This window comes from Haematobia irritans, chromosome 5 (genome assembly GCF_050003625.1).
Source record: "Haematobia irritans isolate KBUSLIRL chromosome 5, ASM5000362v1, whole genome shotgun sequence".
Classification (NCBI taxonomy): Eukaryota; Metazoa; Arthropoda; class Insecta; order Diptera; family Muscidae; genus Haematobia; species Haematobia irritans.
The window spans coordinates 155,033,504-155,060,898 of NC_134401.1; the positions used below are offsets into that span (position 1 = coordinate 155,033,504).

General features: G+C 39.0%; 1 protein-coding gene across 8 annotated transcripts in view; it reads right to left on the minus strand.

The window, feature by feature from the left end:
* LOC142240706 (guanine nucleotide exchange factor DBS) overlaps nt 1-27,395 on the minus strand; it is a 381,804-nt gene that overhangs the window by 268,137 nt on the left and 86,272 nt on the right. For 7 of the 8 annotated variants that reach the window (XM_075312411.1, XM_075312410.1, XM_075312409.1 and 4 more), the window contains 3 exons: nt 4,489-4,968; nt 4,298-4,412; nt 4,137-4,227 (listed from right to left, as the gene is read on the minus strand). In XM_075312411.1, coding sequence (XP_075168526.1) covers nt 4,137-4,227; nt 4,298-4,412; nt 4,489-4,968 — 686 coding nt within the window. Of the gene's footprint in view, nt 1-4,136; nt 4,228-4,297; nt 4,413-4,488; nt 4,969-5,422; nt 5,463-27,395 lie in introns of those variants that run through there. The other variant, XM_075312414.1, reaches the window with a different exon arrangement.

Here is a 27,395-nt window from a genome sequence, read left to right on the forward strand (position 1 = left end):
GTAATCCACTACGTTAGGCACATCTGGCATTGTTTTGAGGACAGAACTGTGACCGTAACCTTTTTCCGACCACAGCGATAGTTCGCGCAACCGCACAGCCGTTGTTGCAGCTGACTGTTTGGCCAAAATGTCTAAAGGCAATAGATGCAGCACGACATTAAGGGAATTTGTTCCTGTCTTGCTGAATGCGCCTGAAATACACAAACACGCCATACGCTGAACTTTATCTAAACAAGTCGGTTTCTGAAGTGCCGGCCACCAGACTACAACACCATATAGCATTATAGGTCTAACCACTGCCGTGTATAGCCAATGCACAATTTTTGGTTTCAGTCCCCACTTTTTTCCTATTGCCTTTTTGCACGAGTACAAAGCTACAGTTGCCTTTCTCGCCCTTTCTTCAATATTAAGCTTAAAGTTCAGCTTCCTGTCCAAAATAACGCCAAGGTATTTTGCACATTCACCAAAGGGAATTTCAATACCCCCTAAGGAAATAGGCCTAACCGTGGGAGTTTTGCGATCGTTGCAGTACATGACTAATTCTGTCTTTGCAGGATTTACCCCAAGACCATTGTCTTTCGCCCATTTCTCAGTCATCCGGAGGGCCCTCTGAATAATATCTCTGATTGTGGATGGGAATTTTCCCCTGACTGTCAGAGCTACATCATCTGCGTATGCCACCACTTTTATCCTTTCTTTTTCTAGAGTAACCAGAAGGCTATTTATAGCAACATTCCAAAGAAGAGGTGATAGGACTCCTCCTTGGGGAGTGCCTCTGTTCACATACCTTTGTATGTTTGCTTGTCCTAGTGTGGCTGAAATACGTCTCTTCATTAGCAGTTCGTCTAACAGCCTGAGTATACATGGATCAACATTCAGAGTTGTCAGTCCATTTAATATCGAGCTCGGATGGACATTATTGAACGCCCCTTCGATGTCTAGAAACGCCACGATTGTGTATTCTTTGACAGATAGTGAGCTTTCAATAAAGCTGACTAGTTCATGTAGTGCGGTCTCAGTAGACCTGCCCTTCGAGTATGCATGCTGTCGTTTCGAGAACAAACTTGAATCGATGCTAGTTCTAAGATAAATATCTATCATCCTCTCCAGAGTCTTAAGTAGGAATGAGGATAAGCTGATTGGTCGGAAATCCTTCGCCCTCGAGTGAGAGGCTTTTCCCGCTTTAGGTATGAAAACGACTTTTGTTTCCCTCCACTTTCCTGGGATATATGATAAGTTGATACATCCTTTATATATCACCGACAACCAGGGGATAATTTTGTCAGTTACAGCTTGTAACTCCGCCGGAGTAATTCCATCAGGTCCAGGGGATTTGAATGGTCCAAAGCTATTTAGCGCCCATCTTATTCTAGTTTCCGATACAATTTCCTCGACAGGAAACGACCGCTGAGCAACTGTGGCACCGCCAGTACATGGTTCAACCGTCTGATTTCCAGGAAAATGTGTGTCCAATAGTGCCTCCAGCGTCTCCTTACTGGACGTTGTCCAATTGCCCTCCGATGTTTTAATGAAACCTGGAGCGGAGTTGGTGGATGCTAGAACCTTCCGTAGTCTGGAAGCCTCGGACGTATTCTCAATACTGCTGCAGTAAGCATTCCAAGAGTTATGCTGAGCCTTTCTCAGTTCTCGCTTGTATCCTCTCAGATTCTTCTTGTAAGCGTCCCAGTCCTCAGGGGCTCTGGTGGACTTTGCCTTGTTAAAGAGCTTCCTGCAGGATTTCCTCATATTACTTAATTCCGTAGACCACCATGGTGGTCGATGTTTCCCCCTTGGCTTTCCTCTAGGGCATGCAGCTTTCAGTGAGATGTTGAAGGCCTTAGTAATCCGCTCCACTGCGTGTTCGATATCTTGCACATTTCTCATATTTGTCTCTGTTATTTCCGGTATCATCATATTGAACGATTCCCTATACCTATTCCAGTCAGCTTTCCTAACATTTGGCGGAAATATGATCTTGGTGATATGAACATCAAATTTGAAACTGATGTAGCGATGATCTGAGAAGCTGTGTTCACTTAAAACCTGCCACTCAGATATCATTTCATTTAGTTCTTGCGAGGCCAAGGTGATGTCCAAAACCTCTTGCCTGTTTTTAGTGACAAAGGTTGGGACATCTCCCTTGTTGCAAACTACCAGATTAGTACGCAAAATAAACTCTATTAGCGACTCTCCCCTTGCATTAGTATCACTACTTCCCCATATACTATGATGTGCATTCGCATCGCATCCCATAATGAGTTTCGCCTTTGTTTTCAGTGACTCCTCCACTAAGGTCTTAACGGCATATGGAGGCATCTCCCTGTCATGTCCCATGTAGACCGAAGATACCCAATATTTGCATTTGGCTATTTCTAAACTTGCAACGACAGTGTCTGTATTGCACATTGAGGGAAGCAGAAACAAATTGAGCTCGTTTTTAGCAATTATACAGGCTCGATTTACATCATTACCAGTATACTGCAATAGTTTGAACCCCGGAGTACTTAATTCACATATTTTGTTTTTGTAAACATATGGTTCTTGAATAAGAACTATATCTATGTCCCCTTTCATCAGGAGAACTTTTAAGGCAGCACATGCAGCCTTACAATGATGAAGATTTATCTGGAGGATCCGTAGGACCATCGAGATTTTCAACAACCGTCACATCAGCCGCTTCGATCGAGTCATCAAGAATGTCCTCTTCAGAGATATCGGTGACTCTCTCAATAACCATAGGTTCGACTTTGGTGAGTTCTGAGGCAATAGAAGCCTCCTCACGCATACGGTATCTATCCATGTCTTCAACTTTGGTATCTCCCTCGACTTCGCAAGAGGATCCGCTTACTTCTGATTCAGACAGAGGCTTGTCCATTTCTGAATCCTTTAGCTGATCGTTTTTATACACCTTCATTTGGATATAATGAAAGCCATAACATACACGGCCCTGGGACTTTGCCAGATGTGGCAAAGACTGAGTGTTCAATATAAACACTGCATGCCGTCTTGGTCCATCCACTTCATCCAAACGGCCAACCTTCCAATCAGCTGTTGGAAGATCTGGATTGCATCGTTTCAGTCTATTTAAAATAGATTCAGGGTCAGAAGGGTTTGCAGGTATCCAGGCATGTGCTCTAGGTCTAGCCGGTATGTCTTTCTTCTCGACTAACTCTATAGCAGCTCCTTCCCAAACTTCACCAATTAGTATCAGAGCAGCTTTAAAACATTCTATAGACCTCTGGTCCTCAAATGCGACTAGCTTAAATCGTCCTTGATACCAACCAGCCTCTTGGTGTCGAGGATCTGGGCCGGGAAACTTTTCCAGTACCTGTGAGTAGACGACAGATAGAGCATTCTCAATTTCCCCCCATTTTTGCTTTGGAACCATACCGTCCAATGCTCCTTTATTAATGATAGCCATCACAAGGCTATCTTTAGCAACTGAGGCAAACGATCTTTGATCCCTTTTGGAGGATGGCAGCTCATCCGGCGATCGTTCCCTTTTTCCAGTCTCAAGAATTCCTTGAGCCCATTTTAAGGAATCGCTTTGTTTAGCCGACAACGTGCTTGGGTCGACTGATCCTAACTTCTTTAGGATAAACAAAGCATTTCTGCGTTCCTTGAATCTCTTTCGTGAGGGATTACCTCCTTTTGATGTCGTTACCTTAGAAAAAGTTCGACTTGTCAGTGTGTCGCCACCTGTCGACCCGTCTACAGGTCGACTAATTGGGCCTAACTCTTGGTCATTGCCCAGATTTATAACTCCAGTCGATACCCGTCCACTGGGCCCTGAAGTTAGCAACCCAGTGGATGACTTGGAATTTCGCTGCATGGTGGCTTAATATCCCACCACACTTGAAATTCGTAGTAGGTACCTATTACTATGAGTTTATCCGCTATTGAAAAAACACGTCCGTTCCGTTCGACGGTTGAATGGGAATATATCATTCAGTGTTAACCGCGCTTCTCTCAAATAGCATATAGTTTGCGTCACCCAGATCGGTTCTCTGCCGGCTTTACTGTGTGGCATCTATATGGTTGACATTTGTTTTCTTTGCAGAAGAGAACTTTTCGTCCTCTTGCACTTCTTCCTCTCTGCTAAATCACTATCCGTAGTTAATATATGCTTTACTTACTGATATTCGTTGAAGTACTGTCTTCACCGAATTCCATTTATCCTTTCGACGATCTATGATCAGATGAAAACCCAAATCGGCATCTTGTAACCTATGGAAGACAAATACAAACGACATTTAATTGAAAAATCCCATAGAATAAAATAAACAAACACACTTACGATGGCACTGAAGTTAAATACAAAATTAATTTCTGATAATCAACCTCTTCCAGTGTATTGAAATTATTATTATCGGGGAAAATGATTAGGGGACAACCTTCCTGGGAACGACCACCTGTGGAAATAGGAAATAGAAAATAGGAGATAAATGTCCACACCAATGAAACTTTTTTCGTAAAATTTTTACTCACCTGTTATAATGGCATGTTGGGGATGTAATAAATCTGCCACATCGCCTATATTCAATACACCCTCACTGCTCATGGTGGCCGGAGCAATATGTTCCAACAATGAATTCACACTGCCAGAGACGTGACGTAAGATACCAGGTAATGCCTCAGCAGCATATGAGATATTCTGGGAGTTTATGGACGAATTGGAATTGGTGCTAATAACTGATTGTTGCTGCAGCATAGACACTGTGCCACCGTTATGTTTTGGTGTTGTCGTTGCTGAGACACTGCCACCGCCACCACCAGCACTGCTGTTATTGTTGTGGATGACAGATTGTTGCAGTACTGTTTGTATGGATGTGGTACTATTTGTGGAACATTGTGATTCTAACATCGAATGATTGATAATTTGTTGAAGCTGGGGATTTTGTTGCTGCAGTGACGATGTCATAACACTTGTTGCCTGAGATCCAGTCGCTGTGGTGTCTACATCATTATCTGTAAATGAAGAAGACAACCAAAGATGTTGAATAATAAAACAAACAAAAAAAAAGGCTTTAGGAAATATGCAAGAAGCATGGTGAAACAATTATAACGATAACTGCCACATAAGAGATATGGGATATAATGTGGCAGGAGACACTAAAATTTCATGATGATTACAAAAACAGTTCCAAGTGCCTGCTGCACTTTGATATGCAGCTCCATTGGCTGTGTGTAATGACAAAAGAAAAGGTTTAATACAAATAATAGTGGAAATGTTTGCAATACATATGTATCTCTTTTTTGTTTTGAAGTCTCCATTGCTATATATCATCTAAGCATCCAAACGCTTAATGCCTAGAATTTAGGTCATTTGCTGGATTATGTGGAAAATAGATTTTCTTCTTAGACTTTTGCCGATTGTAGAACACCATACAGAGGATATGAATTAAATGACAGACAGGCTTACAATTCTTAAGAACTTTGCACTCCATTCAATGATAATGACAGTCTGCTAAATCAATCGAGAATTTCTATGCCGAAGAACTGTAGCAACATAGATAAACCGACCAATAATTTCGATTGGAGGGAAAGCAAAGGAAGCAAGAAAAACTTAAGATTTTTAAATTGATTATTGAAATTTGAACTCTGACAAGTTTGAAGTTGGAAAAGACGAAATAGGTATCACATGCAAAGGCCGTCTTATCAACGGAGAGTGTCCACAATCTAGAAGTGTACTTCCATCCAGAGAATGAAACCGACCCATTTTTGTCGGCGGCGGCTGACACAAAATTTTTGTCTCCGGCGGGTTGACGGCTAAGCCGATATAAATTTGTCCATTCGGCGGCGGACAATTATCCATTATAAAATCAATTTGAAGTTATTCGAATTGTAATGAGATTAGTTGTACAACCAATCTTACAATCAAATTTACATTTCGTTGAAATTTTCTGAGCTAAATTTTTGCAAAACTGTTATAGCAGTTTGAAATTGATTGATTGTGGGTGGGAGGTTTTAGAAATTATTAATAAATTTTTCCGATATAAATCGATATTTTTGATTAATTCGCAACTAAATTTGGATCGAGATGAGTCGACATATTCGGCGGCGGCGTCGACTGGCATGTTGCCCAGAGGGCGTTCCGGGACATCATCAACGCAACAGCCGCTCGCTTCATACCCGCTGGTCGAATTGCCCAAGTGAGGCCCAACTTCCCAGCCGAATCGACGGGACTTGCAGACGAGCGTGATGCACGCCGTCGTGATAAAACTGCTGATCCTAGAATCAGAGAACTAAATCTAGAGATTAGTAAGATAGTCGACGAGCACAAGAGGAACACTTGGTTAGAGCACCTGAAGCAATGTAACTTAGGCACAAGGACTGGTAAATTGTGGTCAACAGTGAGAGCCCTCTCGAACCCCGCTACAAGGGATGATGGGATTTCAGTCACCTTTGACGACGTGACTGTGACTGATCCGAAGAGATGCGCCAAATATTTCAACCGACTGTTTGTCGAGCATCCCGAGAGTGGTAGAGCGAAAAGGAGAGCCACTCGTCGCATACGTGGTCTCCGAGCCGACGACACACCACAATTTACCGCAGCCGAAGTTATTTCAATGAATTTCATGGAATTTCAATGCTAATGCTGAAGCAACTGGGAATACTGGGAGTTGAGTACCTGACCATATTCCTCAATTTGTCCTTGGAATCACTCATTATACCCGATGTCTGAAAGATGGGAAGAGTGATTCCACTACTGAAGCCAGGCAAAGATTCAAGTAAAGGTGAATCATACAGACCGATATCCCTTCTCTCGCCAGTAGCCAAGACACTTGAGGCACTACTCCTCCCCAGCCATGGATTCCGTAAGGTACACAGTACGACGACGGCCTTACATGTCATTTCGACACATATCAATAGAAGTCAAAACCCCGTAGAGTTAAACAGGGAGTTCCCCAGGGCGGGGTGATATCTCCGGCACTGTTTAACCTCTACCTGTCCTCGATTCCACCCCCTCCTGACGGCGTCGAGATTGTGTCTTATGCGGACGATTGCACAATCATGGCATCCGGGCCCATTGTTGATGACATTTGCGATCGATTAAATGTCTACCTCGCTGATCTTACCAGTTATTTCACTGCAAGAAATTTGAGGATATCTCCCACAAAGTCCTCAGCCGCGGAAGTACGCAGGCAGTTGAATGTCAGAGTCGATGGCGAAACAATTCCGACAACAAATTACTCCAAGGTTCTCGGGGTCACATTCGACAGCCTTTATAAGTCGTCCGCCCATTCCACTGCAATTTGTGATAAGCTCCACGGTAGAAACAAGGTCCGGCAGCACTTGGGGTGCGGACAAAGAAACCTTGTTAACTACATATAAGGCAATTGGCCGGTCAGTGGTAAACTATGCAGCGCCAGTGTGGACCCCTCAAACGAGCGATACGCAGTGGAATAACATACAGACCTGTCAGAATGCTGCCCTTAGAACCGCAACAGGATGTCTCCGCACCACTGGATCACCTTTATGCGGAGACCAAGATCATCCCAGTGCGTCGACACAACTACATGTTGTCAAAGCAGTACCTCTTGGGTTGCCATCGAAGTTGTCATCCGAATCACCATCTTGTGGATAGGCAACCTCCACCCAGGAATGTAAGGGTTGATCTTCGCCTTCTAGAGCCCGAGATCCAGCATTACAAAAGAGAGCCTCTAGATCAGGCAGCATACCAGACAGGTCTGAACAGGATTCATGAGGATACTATAGCTGAAGCGGTGAGAAGCTACAAGGTTAATCCTGTTCTCGGAGTCCGACCGCCGTCCATTGCACCGGAGGAGAGAGACCTCCCACGGCAGACAAGGGTAGTTCTGGCCCAACTAAGATAAGGCAAGTGCAGCCGCCTCAATTCATACTTATCAGTGAGTGATAGCAGCGTAGCTGACGTGTGTCCCATCTGTAATCAAGGGCCACATGACACTCGTCACCTTTTTGCTTGCCCAGCTAAGCCTACCCGTCTCACTACCAGATCACTCTGGACACACCCCATCCTTGTCGCAGAGTTCCTTGATCTGGCTACTAGCTGAACTACACAAGCATAGAACAAAATGGATGAAACTACATAAAAAACTGTTACAACAACAACAACTGGCAAAAAATGGTCGGCGGCGACTGAAATCAGCTGCGCTACTCGGGGGGCTTCATTCATCCGTTTGAAACGTAGCACTAGCCACTAGCCTTATACCAGTAGGTGGTATTCTTCAGGCAAATCTTTACACCCGATCGGGAGAAGTGTGATTCGCAGATGAACATGGTAGAATATGTCGGACCCAACTAATCCTAGACTCTGAAAACGAAAACGGATCCCATTTTATATTTATTATACCCTCCACCATAGGATGGGGCGGTATATTAACTTTGTCATTCCGTTTGTAACACATCGAAATATTGATCTAAGACCCCATAAAGTATATATATTCTGGGTCGTGGTGAAATTCTGAGTCGATCTGAGCATGTCCGTCCGTCCGTCCGTGTGTTGAAATCACGCTAACTTCCGAACGAAACAAGCTATCGACTTGAAACTTGGCACAAGTAGTTGTTATTGATGTAGGTCGGATGGTATTGCAAATGGGCCATATCGGTCCACTTTTACGTAGAGCCCCCATATAAACGGACCCCCAAATGTGGCTTGCGAGGCCTCTAAGAGAAGCAAATTTCATCCGGCTGAAATTTGGTACATGGTGTTAGTATATGGTCTCTAACAACCATGCAAAAATTGGTCCACATCGGTCCATAATTAATTATAGCCCCCATATAAACCGATCCCTCGATTTGGCTTGCAGAGCCTCTAAGAGAAACAAATTTCATCCTATCCGGCTGAAATTTGGTACATGATGTTAGTATATAGTCTCTAATGACCATGCAAAAATCGGTCCATATCGGTCCATATCGGTCCATAATTATATATAGCCCCCATATAAACCGATCACCAGATTTGACCTCCGGAGCCTCTTGGAAGACCAAAATTCATCTGATTCAGTTGAAATTTGGTACGTGATGTTTATATATGGCCTCAAACACCCATGCAAAAATTGGTCGATATCGGTCCATAATTATATATAGGCCCCATATAAACTGATCCCCAGATTTGACCTCCGGAGCACCTTGGAAGAGCAAAATTCTTCCCATTCGGTTGAAATTTGGTACGTGATGTTAGTATATGGTATCCAACAACCATGCAGGAATTGGTTCCTATCAGTCCATAATTATATATAGCTCCCATATAAACCGATCGCCAGATTTGACCTCCGGTGCCTTTTGGAGAAGCAAAATTCATCCGATCTGGTTGAAATTTGGTACGTGGTGGTATTATATGATATTTAACAACCATGCCAAAAGTGGTCCATATCAGTCCATAATCATTTATAGCCCCCATATAAACCGATCCCGAGATTTGGTTTTGGAGCCTCTTTGAGGCGCAAATTTCATCCGAGTGAGTTGAAATTTGTGGATGACAGTCTTTCGTAAAAGTTTCTACGCAATCCATGGTGGAGGGTACATAAGATTCGGTCTGGCCGAACTTACGGCCGTATATACTTGTTTTGCTTAACAACGTTCGAGGTATCATAGAATACCCAGCTGGTACAATTCCCCAGGTCGGGTCTAATCTTCAATGGAACTCGCAATAGGAGAGATAACAGGACACCCGTTTTTCCGACATGGATAACAATTCTTCACATTATATGATGAGAACGGACGATAATGGGAATCGTGGTGTGGGCCTAGATTTCATGCTACAAAATTTTGTGCAGTATATAACCACTGAATGGCTGAAGGTTTACAGCCTAGCTTCAGAGCATGGTGCGGCCTGGAAAATTGAGAAGCAAAGATGTTGGCTAAGCAAGGCACTCGTGGAGCGAATAGTATCATTGCGGTCGTATTTCCTCCGCTGTCCCCATATCTCTAGAAGATTAATGTTAAATATGATGAACTATCGCGAGGACGAACTACTCCTAGGGAAAGTTGGGAGCCAACCAAGTTCGTATGGGACGAAAAAAACCATAGGAATAGAATCTGCGATGACCAGCAATTCCTTTAATTAGCATTAAAACTGGACATACACCCTTGATTGTAAGAATAGGCCTTAAATATGACGACATTTGCAGATGGTGTCTGGACCCGGAAACTACGGAAGACTCGTGTCAGTTCCTGTACTAGAATCCAGCATTATCCTTTAGAAGAAACAAGATACACCTTTTTCGTTCAGGCTCTCACCGATCTACGGGAAAAAGTTGAGAGAATTACATAGAGGAATCACAATGGCTCTATATTGGTCTAAGGGGATATCAATATTCAATTCAAAAATTGATATCATCCTCCACAATATAACCTAACTATGGTGAGGCTTTTACCACTTGGTGCTAGGAGAATTTCATTCATTCATCCGTTATGCAGAGGATGTATAGTCTTGAGAGAGAATCACTTCAAAACTTCCCAGAAGCATGATAATGGACCCCAGGAACGCAAATGTAACAGAGTGAAGCGACCCTTTATAATGAATATGAGCCACTTGTTTTTATCCCCGACAACATGTAGCTGAAACATCAAAATAGACCCCAGAACAAAATTCTGGCTTATTTTTACATTTTTTGTAAATAACAGCCAATATACTTGAGGCACTATTCCTCCCCTGTCTAGTGGAGAATTAAAAACAACCATCAATATGGGTTCTACATAGCACAGCTGCATTGCATGCCATTTCAGCATACATACATAAGGGACTCAACCAGACCAAACCGTGTCATAGCACCATCCTCGTAACGCTTGACCTATCGAAGGCATTCGACACATTCAACAATGACAGGCTGTTTGAGAACAAGTCCCTACCGGCCGAGACCAAACATTGGTTTCTTAATTATCTGTGCGGGGCCAGTCGTATGTGGAATTTACGGATAGAAAATCGAGACTCCTAGAGTGAGACAGGTAGTTCCCAAAGGTGGGTTGATATCTCCGGCACTGTTCAACCTCTACTTATCCTATATTCCACCCTCTCCTGACGGCGTTGTGTGTGGACGACATTTTTGGACGCTTCAAACAAATGATATGCAGTGGAATAACATACATATGTGTCAGAACGCTGCCTTTAAAACTGCGACAAGATGCCTCCGCTGTACACACGTGGATCACCTTTATGTAGAGACCAAGATCAAAGCAGTATTTCCTGGGTTGTTATCGCTTTAATCATCCAAACCAACATCTTATGGATAGACTATAACCACCAGGTAATGTAAAGGCTGATCTTCCTAGAGCGCAAGATCCAGCGCTACCAGGTAAATCCTATTCTCGGAGCTGGACCGCCGATCATGGCCCCGCTTCAATACCTACCAGAGATCGATAGCTGCGTAGCCGATGTGATTCCCATCTGCAACCAAGGGCCACATGACACGCGTCACCTTCTTGCTTGCCCAACAAAACCTACCCAACTCACCACTAGATCACTCTGGACGTGCCCCATACTAGATACGGTTACCACCTGATGTACCGAAGCATTGAACAAAAAATGGATGTAGTCACAAAACACTGTTACAATAACAAGAACAGATCACTGGGAGAGTCAGCGACCACAATCGGTTTTTCAAACACTGAACCAATTCCTTAGGCACCGATTTTGGTAAGATTCCTTAGGCACCGGTTTTGGTAAGGTTTTGTGAACCGTAAAAGCCTGTTTGAAACCCGGTAAGAGAAGGACATGAGTTCCATGTTCTTGAGTGTAATTTTGCAGACATCGTGGTTATTTTATACTAGCTGGTCGAATTGCCCAAGTGATACATAGAATAGGATGAATTTGCTGTACTAGAATCAGAGAACTGAATCTAGAGATCAGAAAGAGGTTCAGGCAATTCACGTGGTCAAAAACACCTACAATGGAGGGTGCTGAATCACTGACACCGATTTAGCAAAGATATTGGTATTTCCCGGATATTAGGATCAATTGTAAATAAGAAAGGAGTACCGATCAGAAAATCGGATGGGTCCTCGGACAGAGATAAAGGACGGGAATTGAGGAACGATTCTATTCTTGCCAGAGAAGTCTGAAAAACTTCAAAAATAAGCGGCAATTTTCCAGAAGCGAGTTTTAAAACTCTTTACGACGGCTTCCCAGATGGCTACCATATGAGATGTCCCTGGTGGAATAAAGTAATAGGATATTGCATTATTATCGGAGTGCATGTGCAGCCTCGGCGCGAAATAAATCTACTAAAAGCTGCCAAGAACGCAGATGTTCAGAAGTCGCCTCTAAATGTATCGCCTTAGTGTAGATACACCGTGGAGCCACCGTGGTGCAATGGTTAGCATGCCCGCCTTGCATACACAAGGTCGTGGGTTCGATTCCTGCTTCGACCGAACACCAAAAAGTTTTTCAGCGGTGGATTATCCCACCTCAGTAATGCTGGTGACATTTCTGAGGGTTTCAAAGCTTCTCTAAGTGGTTTCACTGCAATGTGGAACGCCGTTCGGACTCGGCTATAAAACGGAGGTCCCTTGTCATTGAGCTTAACATGGAATCGGGTAGCACTCAGTGATAAGAGAGAAGTTCACCAATGTGGTATCACAATGGACTGAATAGTCTAAGTGAGCCTGATACATCGGGCTGCCACCTAACCTAACCTAACCTAGTGTAGAAACAGACGAATACACATACACGCTCACAAAAAATCGCTTCTGTAACATATACTCCCAAACTTATTTTGCTTCAAGCATATACATTTTTGGCTATTGCCCAAACATTTATATGTTTGATCTCTTCCAATATATAATATGTTTGAAAGCATATTGGTCTAAACAATATATGTTTGGGTAGCCAATTTCCAAACATTTTGTATTTTTGCATCCAAATTCAATAATGTTGTCTTCCAAAAAACAATATGTTATTATGTGAACATATAATATGTTTGGAAGCATTTTGCACCCAAAAATATTATATGCTTAAAAAAAATTCTCCCAAACAATATTGTGCTCAAAATTTTATTTATTTATTTATATATTTACAATCATAATGAATTATGAAAATAAACAGGTTATATAGGTGCTAACAACATAGGTTTTCGACCTGAGTGCTCAAAATTTTGTTTCTGCCCAATTGAATATTCCCCCACATCTTTCTCACTTCCACGAGAGTTTTTAGTTCTTAGCACCTTTTTCTGTAATACAAACATTGTAGAAGAAATTATTCAATTGTATGATTTTTTTTATTTTAATTTTACCTTTTGCCGGACCCCCGAACAGCGGACCACACAGTTTGTAAGGATCAAATAAGTAGCTGATCAATTGCCCAAGGAAAAATAAAATGTTAATTTTGTAATAACAAGCAACAACCACCAACTTAATTCAATATCGCTCCCTGTTAAATAGCGCTCCAAGCTACTAAACACATATATGTTTATAGGCTATTTCTAAATTAATATATGTTTGCATCCAAGCATATTATATTTAAAAACATTTTATGTCCCAAACATAATATGTTCTAACATATTAACATATATGTCCCAAACATGTTATGCTAGTTTATGAACATTATATGCTTGCACTCAAAAATATTGTGTTTAAAAATTTGTGTACCAAACATATAATGTTTATAGCCAAACATATGAAAAACAGTCTTTTTCATCCGTGTACATATCCTTACAAGCCTACCACAGACTCTCAAAATACTTTCGATGTCATAGAAAGGATTCAGATTTAAAATCGATCTTGATTTAACTCAGTACATTATCAAAATCATCAAATTATTGATTTCCTCTCTACTTTAATATCATCTGAACGAAATTTTAAAGAATTTTTGTGTGTCTGGGCGGGAAGCCAGATCCAAAGTTAAACTACCAGGAAACTAAATTTAATTTAACTAAACTAAATTAATTTAAACTAATTAATACTAATTAATCTACCCAATTGATGCGTGCTTAATTCTTGTGTATCCCATTCACATTCTATCGCATTTTGAGTTTGTAATGGGTACATTCTTTCGGTAAGTTGATACCTTTCACAAATGTTTTGTTCTATTTCCCTACGATTGTTAAGATGGAGAACTTATATACCGAAGAGTAGACTATGTAAGACTCTGTAGAATAACTGTTCCAGCAAGTGAAACGTGTCAATTTGTATGAAAAGAGGTACTTGGGGAAAACTTACAGAAAACTAGTAAACATAAAACATTCCAGAGATAACATGTGGAATGAAAACACTTGTCATTTTGAAGGCAAAATGTGTAAAAACACTAAAATGTGTAACCACTGCACCGCTAGAATCACTGGCGGCTGGTGTAGTGCCAATCTATTGTTGGTTTTACACCGCCGATGGGGTATAGGGACCATAAGCATTTGATATTCATATGAGTTGGCTTGGGGGAGAAAATGTGTGTTTTTCTCCTCCTCTATGTCTAGTATGTGGTATAAACAGACAATAAACAATTTGCCACAACCCATCACCATCTTCTTCAGCACCACTTCTTCCGATGATATTTCTATTATTACCATACATCTGAATATACGTGATCCATTCTCAAATGCATTAAGTAGCAGTATTCATTCATTCATACATAAGAGTGGGGGTTCTCTTACAGATGCCAGAAACAATCATTGAAGGGCCATGGAGTCGGAGGTAGCCACTAACACGGACCAACTGTGAAACCTAAGTAAAACCATTCACCTTAAAGTGCACTTCAAACATTGCCACAACCACAAGCATAGGCAGTATTTGCAGAGAAGGGTTAAGAATACAGTGGAATTGGGAAAATACAAATTGTGGAAAACTAAGATGAAAATTAATGTTAGGAGGTTAAAGTGGCAGCCCGATTAAGATTCAGGCTCACTTAGTCCATTGTGATAAAAAAACTAATGTTGTTCCATAGCGAACGAAAATGTGTACTTTTTCGACCAAATTGTACCATCTTACAAATCCAATGAATACATCCGCTCCTTGTCCTTCATGGATGGATATTGTGGCATATATTTGCGTAGAGTTCTCAGTAAAATTATTCTTTGTTTCAATTGCTATCCCGCGATACTTTTGAAATGTATCAATTTTGGTACAATTGTACCAATTTTTACATCCCTGCTACCAAACAAGAAAAGTCATCAAGAGCAAAGTTGAAAAAGATAAATAGGAAGGTCCCATGTGCTTCCAATGACATCTTAATTACATTTCTTGCAATCCCACGGAAATCGGATATAAGATCAGATTTTTGCTTTCAAGTATTTTGGGCAGGATAAACACTGCACCCAAGAGAGTCTCTAGAGCGAAGAGGATAAGATCTCCGTTTTCAAATATTTTGGGAAGGCTAAGTACTGCCTCATGAGTTTCAGGGGCGGAAGGAGAATCAGGATTTCCGCTTTCAAGTATGCTGGGAATGCTAATTACTGAGCCCAAGAGAGCTTCGAAGGCGGAAAGAGGATCAGATCTCCTTTTTCCAAGTATTCTAGGAAGGCTAACTGCTGTCACCAAGAGGGTCTCGAGGACGGAAAGGTATCAGATCTCTGCTTTCAAGTATTCTGGGAATGCTAATTACTGATCCCAAGAGAGTTTCAAGGGCGGAAAGAGAATCAGGATTTCCGCTTTCAAGTATTCTGGGAATCCTAATTACTGAGCCCAAGAGAGCATCGAAGGCGGAAAGAGGATCAGATCTCCTTTTTCCAAGTATTCTAGGAAGGCTAACTACTGTCCCCAAGGGAGTCTCGAGGACGGAAAAGTATCAGATCTCCGCTTTCAAGTATTCTGGTAATGCGAATCACTGCCCAAGAAAGCGAGAGAAGAAAGAGAGTAAGTATCTCCGCTTTCAATTATGTTATTCTGGGAATGCTAACAACTGTCCCCAAGAGACTCTCAAAGGCGGAAAGAGGATCAGCTTTCAAGTATTCTGAGAATGCTATATATATGACCGCCAATAGAGTCTCGAGGGCGGAAAGAGGATCAGAACTACGAGTTCAAGTATTCTGGGAAGGCTAACTACTGTACCCAAGAGTCCCGAAAACGGAAAAATATCAGATCTCCGCATTTAAGTATTCTGGGAATGTTAAGTACTGCCCATGAAAGCGAGAGCGGAAAGAGAGTAAGGATCTCCGCTTTCATGTATACTGGGAATGTTAACTGTCCCCAAGAGAGTCTCAGGAACGGAAAGAGGATCAGAATCTCAGTTTCCAAGTATTCTGGGAATGCTATATACGACCCACAATAGAGTCTCGAGGATCAGAACTCCGTGTTCAAATATTCTGGAAAGTCTAAGTACTGGCCCCAAGTATTCTGGGAAAGTTAATTACTGCCTCCAAGAGAATTTCGAAGGCGGAAAGAGAATCAGGACCTCCACTTTCCAGTATTGTGGGAATGCTATATACTGACCCCAAAAGAGTATCGAGGCCGGAAAGAGGTTCAGATCTCTGTTTTGAAGTATTATGAGAAAGCTAAATACTGTCCCAAGTGTTCTGGGAAGGCTAAATACTTCACTTTCAAGTATTGTGGGAGTGCTTAATACTGACCCCAAGAAAGTCTCGAGGCCGTAAAGGGGATAAGATTTCCGTTTTGAAGTATTCTAGGAAGGCTAAATACCTCTCAAGTATTCTGGAAATGCTAAATACTGTTCGCAAGAGAGTTTCGAGGGCGGAAAGAGGCTCAAATCTCAGTTGCTAAGTATTATTGGAAGGCAAAATACTGTCCCCAAGAGAGTCTCGAGGGCGGAATAAGAATCAGACCTCCCTTTGGAAATATTCTAGGAAGGCTAAAACTGCCCCTAAGAGAGTCAGACTAGATCGGATCGACAGAAGAGCGCTCCCCCAAAAAATCATTCGCGAAGATCGACCATTATGACCAAACAATCTTCATGGACGAAGAATATGGCTATTGAGGTGTATTACGCTAAATTACCTGAGAGGAGCTGTGTTTTGCTGTGAATAATGGACAAATTCTATCTTGCATAATACTTAAGCTAGGAATCCCGAGGGAAACGACATGGTAATCCCAGCAACAGATTACCATGTCAAACACTTGGAAGTAAGACTGGATACAAAACTAATTTACTCTAAGCTGATAGAGCAGGTTAATGGCAAACGTTGGAGGGGGCCTTCAAGCAGAAAAAGGATACCCATGGAGATGAATAACGACATATTCACCTGTGTATGTGAGACCCGGGCGTCTACGCTACTTACACGAACTAGCTGCTTTCAGGACAGAGAACAACTGCTCCGAGAATCACTTCAGCATTCTGCACTATATCCGCATTAGTAATAGCAGAAACGATCCCAATAGAACAACGGAGTAACGAGACAAGGGGCACATCGACTTATAACCGACATAAAATTATGGCGAGAGAGAAGACATGGGGAAGTGTTGTACAATATAACTTAGATTCTATCTGATCACTTTCGAAAATAAATGTAAAGCAGGGGGCAAATGCAGGTTAGGCAACTGCTTTTAGGAAGATGTCACTGATGAAGCCGAGTACACATTCGTTAGATTTATGTTAGGTTAGGTGAGGTGGCAGCCCGATGTATTAGACTCACTTTGACTATTCAGTCCATTGTGATACCACATTGGTGAACTTCTCTCTTATCACTGAGTGTGGCTCGATTCCATGTTAAGCTCAAGGACAAGGGACCTCCTTTTTATAGCCGAGTCCGAACGGCGTTCCACATTACAGTGAAACCACTTAGAGAAGCAAAATGTCACCAGCATTACTGAGGTGGGATAATCCACCGCTGAAAAACTTTTTGGTGTTCGATCGAAGCAGGAATCGAGCCCACAACCTTGTGTATGCAAGGCGGGCATGCTAAACATTGCACCACGGTGGCTCCCGTTAGATTTAGTGGATGGTCAGAATGGCGGAGAGAGCTTGCAGATAAAATTGTATATAACTCCCTGAGAAATATACTCCACAAGATGATTAGTGAGATGAAGTAGAAGGCTTTAAGGTGTCTTGACGAACACGTTCTCTCCAAGAAAAAGTTTGATACGGACTAGACAACATGAGAAATCGGAGCTTTACAAGGAGACGGTTAGGGACCACGTGGGAGGTCCACTTCCAAGAAAGCGCTTCCATAGTGGAAATCACACCCCAACTTACGAAGATGTCACGTATGAAGCCGAGTACACATTCTTTAGATTTAGTCGGTGGTCAGAAGCACAGAGCTTAAAGATGAAATTGGGAATGTCTCCCCGAGAAATATAATTAACAAGATGGTACAGAGTGAGAGTGAGAAGAACTGGGAGGCTGAAAGAACACAATCTCCTACAAAAAATTGACATGAACGCGACGACAATTAAAGCTTTAAAAGGAGACGGTCACGGACCACGAAAGTGCTTTAGATGTGGAAATAATACCCCGAGGGAATAGGGCTAGGTTTTTAGTCGGAGTATTCGGTTGTGATGGAACCCGGCAGATAGGTGGACGCACTAGCCATTATTTTCACGACATGTCTCAGATTCACATACCAACCCATGATCCTTGCAGGGGTTATCTAAATACGCAAACCAGGGAAGGATAGCCCTGCCTTTTTGAGAGACTACAAATCCCAACTCTCCATCGGTTTCGAGGTGGAAATCATATCCCGAGGGAATAGGGATGCGTCTTTAGCCGGTGATTGTGACGGAGTCCGGCATAGGAGTGGATGCACTGTCCGACGCATAAAGCATTTTCCTACCCCTGTCTGTCGAAATCACTGTGCAACACATCATCACTATGAAATTCAATGGGAATGGGTAAGAGAGTAACGATGCTTGCATATGTTGCACATCATGGTATTATGGAGTACACTTAGCTTGACTATTTTTACAACTTAATTCATGTCTGATTCCTTTCATTGGTTTTTTGTGCCTATTCGTTGTTTGTTGTAGTTTTGATTCTCCCATTCCTTTCATTTTTATTTTGGTTGTTATGAATTTTGTTGAATAATGCAACGATTCATTTTGGGTGGTAATCGGGAATTGGAGGGAGAACAAAAAAAAACACAAACACTCTGCACCCCTAATAGCAAGAGCCCTAGCACCATAAATACGTTGGTCGCTCGTCTTCACTAGTGTATGTATTTAAAAGGTATTGCAGTGATAGTATAGCTAATAGAGAATGTTAAACGAAGGAGCTCTCAGTGTTATTGCACTAGTCTATTTAGCTGGGCTGACCTATATTTGCATACAGGCATTCCTATCTAGTAAATATTTTCGTATCCAACTATGTCTTGGTTGAATGGTTCTTTTTTGCTTCCATTCACTGCTCTATGTTTGTCCGTCTGGCATTCTTACAAATGAGTGCATTCGTTCATTCACATGTTAAGTCGCTCGCATGCAATACAAAAATCTTATATAGTAGACTAGAGACCCATAAAAACCACAATAAAGAAACCTAATGAAAAACAATTAATAATAAACAAATGGTCTGTGTATTTAGGTACCATCTTTCAGTGCATAAATCATACAAATCAAACATAAATAAAAGGAGAGATTTACGAAGCCTAAATGAGAATTCATTCATGGGTAAAGAATTGTAAAGAAATATGAGTTGATACAGGTTGACCCAAATGGACATCAACAATGTTTTAAAGATTTTTATAGAATGCATCAGATTGCGTGGGGAATATCTGTCCGGAATATGGATTAGAAGATCATATGGATCTACCAAATTGAAAAGGGAATTTCGAAATCGCCCACTTACTAAGGGGCGGGAATTGGCTTAAGTATATTGCAGATGACTACATCAACTTATAGAATGTCACAGCCACTTTTTGTGATCCATAATTAAATCTTCGGATCAATATAATATTATGGAAGTGTAGTCATATTCGCCGTAGCTGTGACAGATTCTTTGAGTTAGTGTTTGGCATTTTTCGGTCATCGTTTCTGTAGACAGGTATCTCAGCGTTTGAACTATAGACGGAGAAGTCAGTGTTTGATCCGTTGAGAAAATTATAAGTGACTTAAGTGATGTTGCAGTGCTTGAACTGAAATGTGGATTGAGGGTTGCTTGAAATGATGGTTGAAACCAGTACTTGAACTGCAAGTTGAATTCTCTGCCTGTATCGATTCTCTGCAATAGCTCGATGTCTCAGTGTTTGTACTGAAGAACTCTCTGCGGCCACTGAAGACCTACAAACGAATTTTGCCCAAATATTGAGGCTTCGGCCGATGTACTCTCTGTAGACCGATCCCCAGCAAAAACTCTCATTACCCGGTAATCTTGTAGGTAAGCTTATTTAAAAATTAATAACCACTTATTAATTGGCATCGCTTCGGATTACATTTACATACGCATGTCCTAGAAGGAAAGTACTTCTCCCCTGGCATACTTTCGGCCATAAAATAAGTAGTGCATTTAAAGCATATAATCACCTAATATGTAATTACATATTTGTAGATACACCAAAGCTTGCAAAATAGCTACTTATTGTCTCAGGCAACCAAATCTCGAAAATATTGATTTCTATCGCCGATTACAATGGATCAAAATATGGCGAGTGATGCTGTAATAGGAGAACTACTTGAATAGAAACGAATATTGTATAAATAAACAAAAAATCGAATAAATAATCTAAATAAGATGCAATTTAATTTCACACTTAAAATAGAAATAAATGTAGGTTGTTTAAGGAGTTGGATTCGTGAATTTCGTTATAATATATCCAATAGCCAATTCACATAAGGTTCAAAATCTACTAAAAGTGAATTTTAAGTCTCTTTTTTATAAGGCAAATGACATTTGAAATTTAGTTTAAGCGCATTTTGGAAGTGTAATGTGAATGAGGTATAAGAAAGCATTTATTTAAAACATAATATGTTAATGTCATTAACCACAATTATTATGAAATATTTGTGATAATTTCTTAACGGAAAAATTTTCAGAATTAGCGTTACATTACATACTCTTTTTGATTTTTTATGTAAGTGCTCGATTATGTAAATAATTATACCTAATGGTAGCATCATTTATTCTATTTTATTAAATCGTTAACTACAACTGCATAAAATTTGAGAATAACAATTCGAAAATTACCGAGAAGTATTTATTTTTGTCATTACAAGTTAGTCATTATAACTCGCCGCAATGTAATGCAAAGTGTAATGACAGCTTTACTCCTGGTAATGTCAATTGTAATGAGATGTGGTTACCTAGTTTTTGCTGGGTCTATCAGTGTTTGAAATTATGGTTGAAACCATTATTTGAACGGCTGGTAGAATTCTCTGCGCTGGAACATCAGGGCGATGTCTCAGTATTTGGACTGAAGAACTCTCGGCGGTCTCTGAAGACTTTCAATGGAACATTGCCCAAATATTGAGGTTTCGACCTATCAGTGTTTGAAGACCGAACTATCAGTGTTTGAAAAGATGGCTGAAATCAGTATTTGAACAGCAAGTCGAATTCTCTGCGCTGGAACAGCTGACTTATGTCTCAGTGTTTGGACAGAGGAACTATCTGTGGTCTCTAAATCTTCAATCGAACTTTGCCCGAACACTAAGGCTTCGGTCGATGTAATCTCTGAAGACCTTCCCTCTACATTGGACCATCATCCTGCAGTCTTAGTAGTTGAAATGAAGACCGAATGTTTGTACTGCATACCGAAGTCTCGAAGCCCTAGTATGTTGGAACAGCAAACTGATATCTCAATTTTTGAAATTAAGACCAAAGTATCAATGTTGGAAATGCAGGCCAAAGTCTCAGAATTTAAACTGCAGTCCAAGGGCTCCCTAGTTGAACGGCAGGAAATGCAGTTTGAAAGCCGAAACCAAATCCAACAGTATCATTAGCAGGAATGAAGACCGAAGTCTCAATTTTTGAACTGGAGACCGAAGACTCAGTATTTCAACTGCAGGTCAAGTCTCAGTGTGCTTTCCATGCTGGGACCGCAGACTGAAATCTTACTTTTTGAAAAGAAGACCGAAGTCGCAGTATTGGAGCTGTAGCCAAAGTCCAAGTATTTGAACGTTAGTCCGAAGGCTCCCCGGTTGAACGGCGAGAAATGCAGTTTGAATTCTAAAACCTTTATACTAAATATGTTAGTATTCTCCTTTGGACCAGCATCCTGCAGTATCAGTAGTTGCCTCAGTATTGAATCTAGTGATTGAAGCTTCAGTATTTAAACTGTAGAACGAAATCTCAGTGTTTGAACTGGAGGTGGACGCCTCATTGTTCTATCTATATTGGAATAGCAGGTTCAAATCTTACTTTTTTAAAATAAGTGTTGAATTTGTAGGCCGAAGTCAGCGTATTTGAACAGTAGTCCAAAGGCTCTCTGGTTGAACGCGGGAAATTCAGTGCGTAAGCCAAAAGTATGTAATAGGTGTCACTATTTGAAAGGAAGACTGGAGCCTCTATATTTAAATTCGAAAGCGAAGTCTCAGTGTTTGAACTGCTGGACAAGTCTCCCCATGCTGGGACATCAGACAGAAATCTCACTTTTTGACATAACGCTTGAACCCTTATCAGAAGGTTCCCTGGTGAGCCACCGTGGTGCAATGGTTAGCATGCCCGGCTTGCATACACAGCGGTGGATTATCCCACCTCAGTAATGCTGGTGACATTTCTGAGGGTTTCAAAGTTTCTCTAAGTGGTTCCACTGCAATGTGGACCGCCGTTCGGACTCGGCTATAAAAAGGAGGTCCCTTGTCGTTGAGGTTAACATAGAATTGGGCAGCACTCAGTGATAAGAGAGAAGTTCACCACTGTGGTATCACAATGGACTGAATAGTCTAAGTGAGCCTGAAATATCGGGCTGCCACTAACCTAAGGTTCCCTGGTTGAACAACGGGAAATGTAGTTAGAAAGCCCAAAGCTTCTATGTTAGTATTCTCCTTTGAAGCAGCATTCTGCAGTCTCAGTGCCTCAGTATTTGAATTAGACAGTGAAGACTCAGTATTTAAACTGTAAACCTAGAACACTGGTTGAAATACCAGATGAATTCTCTCGTTTTGAAAAGAAGATCAAGTCTTAGTGTTGGAGCAGTAGACCGAAGACATAGTATTTGAAGAGTCAGTGTTGGAGTTGTAGATCGAAATCATAGTATTTGAACGCTAGTCCTAATGCTCCCTGCATTCGGAACTGTAGGAAATGCAATTCGAAAGCCAAAACGTGGAACCAGAAACCTTTAATCTCTGAAGACCGAAGCGTCAGTATTTGAACTAGAGTTCGAGGTCTCAACCCTTTCACTGGAAAGACTCAAAAGTCCGCTGGCAAAGTAATGGCCTCTGTCTTTTGGGATGCGCATGGAATAATTTTTATCGATTATTTTGAGAAGGGAAAAACCATCAACAGTGACTATTATATGGCGTTATTGGAGCGTTTGAAGGTCGAAATCGCGGCAAAACGGCCCCATATGAAGAAGAAAAAAATGTTGTTCCACCAAGACAACGCACCGTGCCACAAGTCATTGAGGACGATGGCAAAAATTCATGAATTGGGTTTCGAATTGCTTCCCCACCCACCGTATTCTCCAGATCTGGCCCCCAGCGACTTTTTCTTGTTCTCAGACCTCAAAAGGATGCTCGCAGGGAAAAAATTTGGCTGCAATGAAGAGGTGATCGCCGATACAGAGGCCTATTTTAAGGCAAAACCGAAGAAGTACTACCAAAATGGTATCAAAAAAGGTCGTTATAATCGTTGTATCGCTCTTGAAGGGAGCTATGTTGAATAATAAAAACGAATTTTGACAAAAAAATGTGTTTTTCTTTGTTAGACCGGGGACTTATCAGCCAACCTGTTATGTGGGAATAGCGGGCTGAAATCTCACTGTTTGAAATGAAGACCAACGTCTCAGTGTTAGCACTGTAGTCCGAAATCTTAGTATTTGAACTGCAATCTGAAAGTTCCTTGTGTGAACATCGAGTACAAGAAGCATACCACATTGGAACCGCAGTTACAACTGTCGGTTAAAGTATTTTAGCTTCAGACCAAATTCAAAGTATTTGATATGCTAGTTGAAGTTATTGTGGTGAAATACCAATATTTATATTGAAGGCCGAATGAGTTCTTACTCTTCCACATGACTTGTACTTGTTTTACTCGAAAAGTAAAACAAATAAATATATGCATATTCTACATAATCTAAAGTCTAGTACCAATATTACTGATACGAAAATAGATCAAAGTTCTTTTACGCTAATCCCACAGATTTCCCAATTTGTGTGCACTCTCTTTTTGGCAAGTAAATCTAATAATTAAAAATGGTCATTTGCTTTTCCAAATGGGCCAGAAATTTATAATTAGCTTGGAGTATTTTTTGGAATACAACCCCTCATACACATAAGAAGACATATAATATTAAACGCCAAAGCATAATCTATATACAAAATAAGAAATAAAAGTTGTTCCCATTTCCTTTGATGTCACCAGTAATAAAAATATGGATGAATGTGACAGATTGGTTAATTGAAATCATACAATTTTTTTCGACGTAAGCAACTTAATTTGCTAAATCTTCAAATGGAAATGAAATATAGTAAAAATGAAAACGTGCATCAGTTAAAAGTTTATATATTTTCAATATTGTTTCACAATTGAAAAACATGCAATATTGTCACGTCCCAAGAGAGGAAGCTAATTTCATGAAAAACACAGCTTGAGTAGATGAGATTTATATAATGATTCAGAATTAACACAAAAAAATATTTATTACAAAATTACAAATTCTGTTGTTTTCGAAACTAGTACACTTAAGTACCAAAATGTACCAATTGGGACTTTCCAATATATACCAGACGTAATTATTAAGAAAAGTAAAAATGTACTTAAGGGAGATTTTTAGAAATTGTTGTTTGTATATAGTAAAATAGTCTGTTCTAGGTACAAAATGCACTGCCAGCAAAAACTTCGTAATGTTAGCAATTATTGGAATTGGGCCAGTGTAACAATTTCATAAATACAATGACATTTTTCGTTTTTGTAAAGAATTTTCTATTTGATAAATAAATGTTTCATACTATTAATTAACATTTTTATTGTATTTACGAAAAATTTTCGTTATGTCAATTTTAATAAAATTTTTATGAAATTTCTTTGTGAGTTGAACTATTCCTAGAATTTTTCGAGAATTTTTATTCCTAAGAAAATTTCGTCATTATTTTATTTCTATTGAAAAATTTCTAGAAATTTTTATTTCTATAGAAAATTTCCCAGAAATTTTACTGTTTTTGTAAAGAATTTTCTATTTGATAAAGAAATGTTTCATACTATTAATAAACATTTTTATTGTATTTACGAAAAATTTTTGTTATGTCAATTTTAATAAAATTTTAATGAAATTTCTTTGTAAGTAGAACTATTCCTAGAAATTTTCGAGCATTTTTATTCCTAAGAAAATTTCGTCAAAATTTTATTTCTATTGAAAACTCCTAGAAATTTTATTTCTATAGAAAATGTTCAACAAATTTTACTGTTATTGTAAAGAATTTTCTATTTGATAAAAAAAAATGTTTGATACTATTAATAAACATTTTTATTGTATTTACGAAAAATTTTAGTTATGTCAGTTTTAGTGTAATTTCTTGGTGAGTAGAACTATTCAGATTATACTCACTAAATGGAAGCAGTTGGGGTATAATAACATGACCTCAGACGATTTTCGTATTTCAATTAACCTATATTAAATATAATTCCAATTTTTCCCAATAGTTATTTTTTTATTAAAGGAAATGATGACATTTCATGTCGCAATAAAGCAACAATAGATATTTATCGAGTGAATCATTTATTCCGACCCTTTTTTAATTTTGCCTCCAATCGTTCAATCATACAGGCTTTAGATAAATTATTTGGAATATGCACAATGCTAACTCCAATAAATGAATGAATTTACCCACATTGTATTTTGTGAAAAAAAAAATAATTGTATCTTATTATTATTTTTTTTTTGTATAATTGCTAATAGTATGTAACAAAATAAATTTAAAATTTTAGTTATGACACTTATTATTTTTTGGCATATATTGAAGTCTAGGAAACACATTGCATGATCTTTACTCGAATCATACAAATCACTATTGTGTGAAAATGTGTAAATTTTTCGCATGGTTGAATCCGACGGCATATACAAACCAAAGGTTAGCTGAGAATATGAATAAAAAAACTCTAGCGTCATCATCATGAGTTTAGCAATTATATGTTAATGCTATTAATAAACAAATCAGAAATTATTCCTAATGCTTCTGTATAATTAGTTTTTAGATCAAATATTTTGATTCAAAGAAATCCCGTGAAAAAAAATAAATTTTATCTTTTATAGAAAAATTTATTAAAATTTTATTTCTATAGAAAATTTTATTAAAATTTCATTTCTAAAGAAAATTTTGTCAAAAATTTTTTTCTATAGAAATTTTTTTCATAATTTTGTTTCTGTACAAAATTTTGTCAAAATTTTGTTTCTATAGAAAATTTTGTCAAAATTTTATTTCTATAGAAAATTTTGTCAAAATTTTATTTCTATAGAAAATTTTGTCAAAATTGTATTTCTATAGAAAATTTTGTCAAAATTGTATTTCTATAGAAAATTTTGTCAAAATTTTATTTCTATAGAAAATTTTGTCAAAATTTTATTTCTATAGAAAATTTTGTCAAAATTTTATTTCTATAGAAAATTTTGTCAGAATTTTATTTCTATAGAAAATTTTGTCAAAATTTTATTTCTATAGAAATTTTTGTCAAAATTTTATCTGAAAAAAAAAATTGTTAAAATTTTTTTCTTTTCCTCTGTTGGTTAAGCTACACTTGTAGTTTAGTCAATGTATGGTTTTAAGCTGAAATCAAAAAAAAAAACAACAACAATGATTAAAGAGCAAAAACCAACAATAACAAAACAAAACGAATGAAATTTACTTTACTTTACTGAAAAATTTACCAAATTTTTATGTCTATAAAAAAGTTTGTCAACATTTTATATCTATAGAAACATTTTTTTTATACAAAATTTTATTTCTATAGAATACTTTTTCCACATTTTATTTCTATAGAAAATTTTGTCAAAATTTTTTTTTTCTATAGCATATGTTGTCAAATTTTTTTTCTATAGCACATTTTGTTATAATTTTATTTTTCTATTGAAAAATTTGTCCAAATTTGACGTCTATAAAATACTTTGTCAAAATTTTATTTTCATAGATTTTTTTATCTTTATTTTTATAGTAAATTTTGTCAAAATATTATTTCTATAGAAAATTTTGTCAAAATTTTATGTCTATCGAAAATCTTGTCAAAATTTTATTTCTGTAAAAAATGTTGTCAACATTTTATGTCTATGAAAATTTTAGTCAAAAAATTTTTTTATAGAAACTTTCATAGAAATTTTATTTCTATAGAAAATTTCCTAGAACTTTATTTCCTAAACATTTATCTTTATGGAAAATATCCTAAAAATTTTATTTGAATAGAAACTTTGCCAGAAATTTTACTTCTATACAAAATTTGTTCAAAATTTTAATGCTAT